This window comes from Triticum aestivum, chromosome 1A (genome assembly GCF_018294505.1).
Source record: "Triticum aestivum cultivar Chinese Spring chromosome 1A, IWGSC CS RefSeq v2.1, whole genome shotgun sequence".
Lineage (NCBI taxonomy): Eukaryota > Viridiplantae > Streptophyta > Magnoliopsida > Poales > Poaceae > Triticum > Triticum aestivum.
In genome coordinates, this window is record NC_057794.1 from 301,161,565 (window position 1) to 301,171,490 (window position 9,926).

The window sequence follows — 9,926 nt, forward strand, 5'->3', positions numbered from 1 at the left end:
AGTCTCTGGTATACTATTTTGCAATATTTTACTTTTTGATCTATAAACCAAAAATACCAAAAATATTTACTTTACCTTTTGTTTAGTTTCATCTATCTCTATTAGATCTCACTTTTGCAAGTAACCGTGAAGGTATTGACAACCCCTTTATCGTGTTGGGTGCAAGTTGTTTGATTGTTTGTGCGGGTATTAGGTGATTTGTGCGTTGTCTCCTACTGGATTGATACCTTGATTCTCAAACTGAGAGAAATACTTATCTCTACTTTGTTGCATCACCCTTTCATATTTAAGGGAAAAACCAACGCAAGCTCAAGAAGTATAGCATCGTTCTACGACTACGTGAGGTGCAGTTTGACATGGGTAGATGACCAAATGGTCACCGGAGCATCATCATGAGCTCGTGCGTGCTCGGGAAAGGGGGCTCACGGTTAATGGCACTATGGCACGTAAACGTTCACAAGGAGGGAGGGAAAATCTATGGAGCTCACGGTAAGGTTGTACAGCACAATATCGAGCTCGGGGATGGATAGTAGGTGACAAATCGACAGCGGTGATGCCAGCTATAGACAGTGAAAAAGGCCACGACGGCGACGATTCAGGGCGTCCGGTCTTGCGATCTTTGCCGGATAGGTTCACGTCGTTGATGCGAAGCTAAAGGACATGGTGGTGCGTCGATGATAGCACTTAGGCTGCGTCGATGGTGTTCTCGGTCATGGTTAGAGATCAAGCAAGAGGAGGGGAATGTGATGGAAAGTAGATAGATTCGCACTCGTGGTATCGTAACTGTCTCTTGGCGTAGAGTTGTGGATGAAGAAGACCTCGACAGCGTGTAGCAGGAGCAGGCGCTCTCGGACGCGCCCTCCTGTGACACTAGGGGCGAGGTTTAAGACAGGGTTGCCCCAAGGTGGGCCAGGCTGCACAGTGTTGGCCCTCTATGTAAGTTTTCTTCTCTCTGAATGCGCCTCACCCAAGCGTACTCCCCATGAAACCAAGGGAACCAAACATACAAATTGATGCAGTTTAGTCCCACATCGCCGTGTGAAAGGCTCACGGACCATCTTAAATAGCATCTTTGTCATTCAGATGCACTAAACAACTTCTATTATAATAAAATCATCAACACTTGCTTTCTGAAGGAGATGATTTAATTCATGATCACCTCGTTCACAAAGTAAGCATGGATGGACTTACTATAATAGAATGTTTTTTGTTCAATTCGCAACATTTTTAACATTTATTTGACCAAAGTAGAACACACTAATTTTTTTTTATTTTTCAAGTGCTAACATGCTCATTTTGGCACAACCATTGGCGTTGCTACTATGAGCAATGTTGGCACAAAAATAATTTCTGTTAGTAAAAAATATTATTTCCATTTTTTAAGTGCCAGAAATGAATTTTTTGTGAAGAAAGTGTCTGAAATAAGATGTAACTTTGAGTCTTCTCATTTTTTTTCTCTAAAGTGGACCACATTGGAAGCCCACTGGCCAAGTTTCATGAATTTCAGAGTATTATTGCTATATTTCGTCGATTTAGTGGATTTATAGTGAATTATGGCGAATTGCTCAAATTTGAACTACAAGTGTGATGTAGTTTGGTCATGAGAATTGGACTAAATCATTTTAAGCTTTTGCATTGGTGGTGTATACAATGGACACAACCAAAGTTCAAATTCCAAACCATTTGGTATGAATGGTCAACATTGCAAGTTTGACCCAAGTTGAAGAAATTCAAAGAAAATGAGGAAACCTCAAAAATTAAAATCCTTGGGTATGGGGCCCTTTGTCTCAACTAGTTTATTGGAAAATCATAAACTTGCAATACCACAAGTTTTAGAAAAACCTTCACAAAATGGGTTATCTAGTATGAAGTTGGATGGATTTGAATGCATATGCCTATGGCCCTGGCCACTTCCATTGGATCTGAGCAGCTAACATGCTCATTTTTGGCACACCATTCGTGTTGCTAGTGTGAAAATGTTGGCACGCATTTTTTGTTGATAAAAAAATATTATTTCCATTTTTCAAGTGCCAGAAATGAAATTTTTGTGAAGGAAGTGCCTGAAATAAGATGTAACATTGGGTCTTCTCATTTTTCCTCTAAAGTGGACAATATTGGAAGCCCACTGACCAATTTTCATGAATTTCAGAATATTATTGCTATATTCATAAATTTACTAGATTTATAGTGAATTGCTCAAATGTGAACTACATGTGTGATTTGGTCCTGAAAATTGGATAAAATCATTTTAAGCTTTTGCATTGGTGGTGTATGCAGTGGGCACAACCAAAGTTCAAATTCCAAGCCATTGGGTATGAATGATCAACCTTGTAAGTTTGACCCAAGATTGAAGAAATTAAAAGAAAATGAAAAAGGCCTAAAAAATTAAAATCCTCGGGCATGGGGCCCTTTTGTGTCAACTAGTTTATGGGAAAAATCATAAACTTGCAATACCACAAGTTTTCAAAAAGTCAACATTGCAAGTTTGACCCCATTTTAAGTAAGTTTTGAATGATGTTGTTTTTGGTAAGTTCTGCATGTTGCTATTTTGGCAAGTTCTACAAATGGCACTATGTTTGAACATGCAAAACCCACTCAACGTAGGAGATCCAAAACATAGCTTTCAACAGCTGATTAAACACCTCGACATAACACTGTTTGTTGTTTAACGTGCATCCACATGTCGGACCGTGAGAACTAGCTAGGTGGGGGTTGGAGACGCTTAAGATGATGAGCCAGGTGGCGGTGAGAGCATTCAGCATTTTGCTTAAAATGCGCCGAGAACTCATACTGCTCCACCTCTATTGCGGCATTCTGGGAGCCAGCATGGGCGTCCACGGTAACTAGCACCAGATCATTGCCGGCATCAGCCTCCAAGTGCTCCTGATCAACCATCTGCTCATCCTCGTCGTCCAAATTAATCGCTAGATTCATGTCTTCATGAGCAGGATGAGTGATGATCTCCCAACCCCCGTGATCGCCCTCCTCTTTGTGCACCGCCCTGTGCGATAATCTGCAACCCTCCCTGGTAGCTCTCCTCTTCGTCATCATCCTCCTCGTCACTATACTCCTCATCCATCACCTCGTCGACATCCCGGATAATACGCAAATTCACCGGCCCTTCCGCCTCCAGATCCGGCGAGGACGGGTGGGAGGGGTACTCATACCAGCGGGCTCGTTGTCGACGGTATGGAGACTCTATCGCCTCTGCCATTGCCCACATGAGAATCTTAATTGGGACCGCCTCCTTGCCTTTAGGAAGTCACTGTTTCCGCTCGTCTGTCGTCAGTTCCAACGCTAGGCCCAGTGAGTGCATCACGAGAGATTTCGCGCTCGGAAACCAGGTGCATATCTCCTGGCACTTGGCCAGCAAAAGCTCATTCCCGACGCAAAACAAATCCATCGCCCTCTTCCAGCTTCGACCTACTTGTCATCAATGAAACACCAATTGCAAATCAAAGAATTAAAAACGAATTCGATTATTGGAATCAAATTCATCACAAAACAATCTAAAAAATGGGATGCATTCAACAAAACCTAATTTATAAGGTTTTCTATTTCAAAACTAGCTGCCACTAGCTAGTACATACGATGAATTTGTATCCAACACTAGTACAGTCAGAGTTGATCCAGTTTGTGGGCCATAACATGCTGCATGTCTTCACTGTCTAGTTCTACAAATATAGGACAAAAAATCGTGGTACGCAGAGCGGTTTTGAATCCACCCATCCAAGCATGTTGTGCGCAAACAGCTTTAAAACTTTCCAAGTCCAAACAACCTTTTGTTTTTTCTAGAAAACCGATTACAACACGCACACACTCACACCACCACACAAACGCACTCACGTATCGCCAACTTAAGACTACTAGTAGCATGTAACTCAAAGTCGATTTCGAATTAGTGAAATCGTTTATTTATCTTTCACTACAGAGCGTAAGGGACATGTTCTGTTGATCATTTCAGTATATGGTGTGTTATGCCATCACACATGTCTTATTCGAAGTAGTGCGTTATGCCATCACACCGTGAAGGACCCATCAACTTATGGTGCGTTCAGCCTCTAAACTTGGCTTTGTAGTCCTTCCACAGCTGCTGCACGTTCTTCCCGAGAATCCGCGCGAAGAAGTCGTCGGTGTACCCACTCTTCATCTTGGCGTTGAGCTGCGCGACGAACCCGGGCTTGAGCGAGTCGCAGTAGTCAAGGAACCTCGCCGTGACGTCGTACCCCTGATCCCACCGGTCGCCCTGCCCCGGCTTCACCCAGTGCCCCGGCGCGAACCCGGCCTTGAGCCGCACGTAGTCGGCGATCCCCTCGATGAGCCCGCCGTTCGCCCTGCCCTGCCCGTTCCACTGCCACACGTGCGTCGCCTCGTGGTACAGCACGCCGGTCACCTCCTTCTTGACGTCGCCGGAGATGCCGCCGACGTACTGGGCGCTGAGGTGGATGCCGTTGGCGCTGGTGAAGGCGACGCCGCTGATGTCCTCGACGACGAGGGTGACGGCATCGACAGTCTTGCGGTCGCCGACGGCGCGCTGGTTGAAGGTTTTCCAGATGAAGGCGGAGGCGTCAGAGAGGACCTTCTTGGAGTATGGGAGGCCTACGGCCTGGTTGAACCGCCGGCCGCCGGAGGTGCCCGACGCCTTGTTCGACGCGTCGAACGTCACGGCCTGGGCCGCCGCGGCCAAGGCCACCAGGACGAAGGAGGCGACTGTGGCTACCTGAAGCTTCATTTTGTAGCGAGTGTTGCAGGCTTGCAGGCCTGTGTCGCTGAGCTAGTGGTGTGGATGTGATTTGCTACCTGTGCTACGGGATTATATATAGGGTGCCGATGCCTGATGGTAGGGTGAGTTCAGTCAAAATAATTGACTTGACTTCGTCTACTTTTTTTCTTGAACCATGGACTGTAGAACAATCGTTCTACTGTGTATTTTATAAAATATAAAGAAATATATAAAAAATGTGATGCAAGAAAATTCGGAGGATCACGTTGTCTTCAAATGAAAAAGTCGCACATACTTGTCCGTTTGTCTTCTGATTTCTTCAAGCACGAATGCACTACAAGCCTTATCTGCACTACAAGCCATATCTTTGTTTATCCATCAGATCCTGGAAAACACTGATATCTCGCCGCGCAAGCCGCCTCTGTTGCGTGACACGTGCACCTGTGGGGGTTGCCAAATGCCACCGCTCTTCTCCTGCCTTATCCCAACTTCTTTTTTTCGCGAATACGCAAAGCTTGCGTATCATTCATTGATAGAAGAAGTTAGAATGAATACAGTGAAGTACAACCCATGACACGAACGCAAGAGGCGTGAACAGGGTTGCCGAAACAAAGAGACATGAGAAGCTCGACCCAAACAAAGAAAAACACAGCTAAACTCGCCAACCTGGGAAGCAACCCAAGCAACAACTAGACGACCAACATCTTCACATCTAGCACCGAGGACACCGCGAGCAAACAAGACAACGCCTTCACGAAAAAAAATGACACTAAGACGCCGTCGTCGTCCGATCCGAAAAACCGGACCTAGGGTCGTCCGATCCTTATCCCAACTTAGGCTATCTTTGGTTCATAGCATAAGAATTGCATAAGAATAGAAAAGATATAGGAAATAAGGTACATGTATCTTGAATCTTATAAGTGCTCAGACCATAGGAATAGAAAATAAAATATCATTTGATTCACAGGATAAGAACACATATAAAAAACATAAAGAAATACTCTTTCAAAGTTTGAAGCAACTAGCAGTTAGTAAAATATGTACTGTTACTTTTTCAAAGTTTGGAGTAACTAGACATATAATGGGACATGTGAGATGGTAAAATTTGTACTGTTACTTGTTACTCCCTCCGTTTCAAAATAAATGACTCAATATATTAAACTAACTTAGTACTAAATTTAATACAATGTTTAGTCATTTATTTTAAGACGAATGGAGTACTTTATTATGAAGTAGAGGTTATATAAACAGTGAGTAGAAAATTCACCTTTGACTCTTTGAGACAAAAAATAAAGTGTGAGGAAAGGTGAACATTCTGCTCATAAGAAAAAGAGTTTGAATCCATCCAATTTTTTGTACTTCTGAGTGAGCATCGATTGCTTCTTTTACCATCTTTTACCTCAATACATCACATTTCCAAGAAAATAGAGCGAAGAGACTAAAGACTCAAGATACGGGAAATTGCTTGGGGCAACTCATACCGGCAAGCTAGACTGGACTATTTCTCCATTAATTAACATCAGGTCTGAATATTAAGAGATATGATCTAAATCTAAAGAGATTTGCAGCAGATTGATGCCGCTGGAGATTGAGGGCTAGCAGGTCGGCGGTAGATGCTCTCTAGCTTGCCGGTGTTTGCTGGCCACCGTCCGCATGTGGCCGCGTCGCTCGGCCGTCCGTTGCGCCGTTCTGTGTGAGAGAAGGGGATGGATGGATGTGGGCCCGATTTTGTTTCTTAGTGGGTGAGAGCGAGGGAACAGTTGCACACTTACGCGTCATTTGCGCCAGGGAAGTTTTTCAAGAAGTTGGACCTCTTTTTTTTTCTTGTGAAACATGAAGGAAAGAAAGAAATTCTGTACAGGAATAGAATTTCATTCCTTTAAACCAAAGGTCACCAAAGAATTTTTCCTACAAAAATCTTATTCTCTAAATTCCTCTAGAAATCTTGTGAATCAAAGGATGCCTTATTCATCTCCACCACACATCTTCTCCGCCCCTCTTAGCTAACTCCGCTCGTCGCTGTCATCTCCATGGACGAATCTCGCGGCTGCACACCAGACTCAAGTGCGTGCCACTCCATGCTGCTCTCTGCACCCTTTCCATACTAGTCGTCGCCCTTGCCTTATCTCCGTCACCCCACATGTAGGTTGAGGATTCGACAGGGCACCACCACACACCGGTGGCCACCACTTCAGATGAGGGAGGGGCTGTGAGCGGGCGGCACAACAACGATGACCGGTGATGCGCAGGGGTCACGGTGTTGCGAGCCTCCCCGTCGAGATGCAGAGCAACACCACGACGACGGTGCTGCACGGCGTTGTTCCAGGAGAGCTACAACAACCATCGTGTTGGGCCGCATGAGCGTTGGCGTTGTTGCGAAGCATCATTGACTACAAGCCAGAAGGGTAGCGTGGTCACCGTTGCAGACCTCTCACGCTCAACATCCGCCGTGTTGTAGTCACCAGTCCGGAGGGATTGTCACGACGTTACAAAGCAGCACCGGATGTAAGACAGAATGGCCACCACGGCCATGTTGCGCACCCCTCACAGGCAACAACTGTTGCGCTGCAATCGTTGGTGATGAGGGAGCGGCGGCGATGTTGCAAAGTGGCATGGGCTGCCATCTGGAGAGGCCACCACGGCTACCGTTGTGCATCCCTCATTGGCAACATCTGCCGCGCTGCAGTTGCTGGTGACGTGGGAGTGGCGACTACAAGCAGGAGAGGGCTTTGCGGCCACCGTTATGCATCCCTCACACGCAATGTCCGTCGCGCTACAATCTTTGTCCTATAGGCAGTGGCGGCGATGTTGCAAAGAAGCATCAATGCATGCGGGATCCTACGAGGTGAGGTACCGGCGATAGGAGCAGAAGCTCGCGGGGCGCTGCCGCTGTTGCTGCAAATGAGTGGCAGTTATGGCGGGGGTTGACTGCAACACATGGGATGAAGGTATAGGGCCCACACAAGGGTAGGCCTTGTTGGGGAACGCAGTATTCAAAAAATTTCCTATGATCACGCAAGATCTATCTAGGAGGTTCATAGCAACGAGAGGGGGAGAGTGTGTCTACGTACCCTCGTAGACTGAAAGCGGAAGCGTTTAGTAACACGGTTGATGTAGAAAACGTCTTCGTGATCCAACCAATCAAGTACCGAACACACGGCACCTCCGCGATCTACACACGTTCAGCTCGGTGACGTCCCTCGAACTCTTGATCTAGTTGAGGCCGAGGGAGAGTTTCGTCAGCACGACGGCGTGGTGACGGTGATGATGAAGTTACCGACGCAGGGCTTCACCTAAGCACTACGACAATATGACCAAGGTGGAAAACTGTGGAGGGGGGTACCGCACACGGCTAAAGATCAACTTGTGTGTCTATGGTGTGCCCCCCTCCCCCGTATATAAAGGATGGGAGGAGGAGGGCCGGCCACAAGGGTCGCGCCCAAGGGGGGGGGAATCCTACTCCTAGTAGGAGTAGGTTCCCCCCTTTCCTAGTCCTAGTAGGAGAAGAAGGAATGAGAGGAAGAAGAGAAGGAAAGTGGGGGTCGACCCCCCTAGCCTTAGTCCAATTCGGTTTGGGCTAGGGGGCGCGCGCCACACCTTGGCCTGCCTCCTCTCTTCCACCATTAGGCCCATGAGGCCCAATGTCGGTGTCAAAACCGGCGGATCTCGGGTAGGGGGTCCCGAACTGTGCGTCTAGGCCGGATGGTAACAGGAGGCAAGGGACACGAAGTTTTACCCAGGTTCGGGCCCTCTCGATGGAGGTAAAACCCTACGTCCTGCTTGATTAATATTGATGATATGGGTAGTACAAGAGTAGATCTACCACGAGATCAGAGAGGCTAAACCCTAGAAGCTAGCCTATGGTATGATTGTTGTTGTCTATGTTGTCCTACGGACTAAAACCCTCCGGTTTATATAGACACCGGAGAGGGTTAGGGTTACACAAAGTCGGTTACAATGGTAGGAGATCCGAATATCCGTATCGCCTAAGCTTGCCTTCCACGCCAAGGAAAGTCCCTTCTGGACACGGGACGAAGTCTTCAATCTTGCATCTTCATAGTCCAGGAGTCCGGCTGAAGGTATAGTCCGGCTATCCGAACACCCCCTAATCTAGGACTCCCTCAGTAGCCCCTGAACCAGGCTTCAATGACGACGAGTCCGCCGTGCAGATTGTCTTCGGCATTGCAAGGCGGGTTCCTCCTCCAAGTACTTCATAGAAGATTTTGAACACAAAGATAGTGTCCGGCTCTGCAAAATAAGTTTCCACATAGAGAGAATAATATTTACACAAGTCTAATCTGCTGACGTACGCCGTAGCATGACACACCACGGCCAAGACTTTATCCGAGTCGTTTCATTGTCCCACCTCAGCGCGTTATGCGAGGCGGTTTCCTTGGCACGTCTTGTCAAAGCAGAGATCGTGTCCCCTTATTCCGGGATTCTCATCAATACGGGCGTGGGTAACCCAAACGCTTCTGGGACTCCTAAATCATAGGCAAGTCCAAACGGACACAGAGAGGACGCTTGATATTCACCCTCTTTATAAAGGGACAAGGCTTTTATTTTTCTCTCCCGTGCTCAATCGAATCCTTCCCCCGCCTCAAGCTCAAACGCCCAAAGCTCAAGTCAGGTGCTCCGAACCTTTAGTCATGTCCGGATCTAGCCTTCAAGGCCGATGGGTGCCTTCCTCCGTCATGGAAGAAGACATCAAAAAGTTGAGGGAGGCCAGATATCTGACCACCGAGATTTCGCATCGGCTGCCTCCCCGGGGGCAGGCCATCCCCTCCCCCGAGCCCAACGAGAGCGTCGTGTTCGTCTCCCACTTCCTCCGAGGTCTAGGCCTTGCTTTGGATCCTTTCGTCAGGGGCTTGATGTTTTACTACGGGCTAGATTTCCATGATCTGGCTCCGGACTCCTTTCTTCATATCACGACATTTATTGTCGTGTGCGAGGCCTTCCTCCGAGTTACCCCTCACTTTGGCCTATGGCTCAAGACCTTTGAAGTAAAGCCGAAGATGATCGAGGGGAGACATGCGGCGTGCGGAGGTGCCTCAATATGCAAGATGACGGGAGCTTCATGGCCCAAAGGTTCCATTCCAGAGGTGTCTGAATTGTGGCAACAGGAGTGGTTCTACATCACGGCCCCTAGAAGTGCCAAGTGGGCGGCCGCCCCTGTTTTCCGCCCGGGCCCTCCACCACAACT

The 9,926-nt window shown here is 47.3% G+C and overlaps 1 protein-coding gene across 1 annotated transcript; it reads right to left on the minus strand.

The window, feature by feature from the left end:
* Positions 1–3,753: 3,753 nt before the first annotated feature.
* LOC542830 (uncharacterized) lies at positions 3,754–4,787 on the minus strand. Its single transcript, XM_044470545.1, has one exon. It carries the CDS (start codon positions 4,730–4,732, stop codon positions 4,055–4,057), a length of 678 nt encoding a protein of 225 aa, XP_044326480.1. The 5' UTR covers positions 4,733–4,787; the 3' UTR covers positions 3,754–4,054.
* Between the last annotated feature and the right edge of the window lie 5,139 nt (positions 4,788–9,926).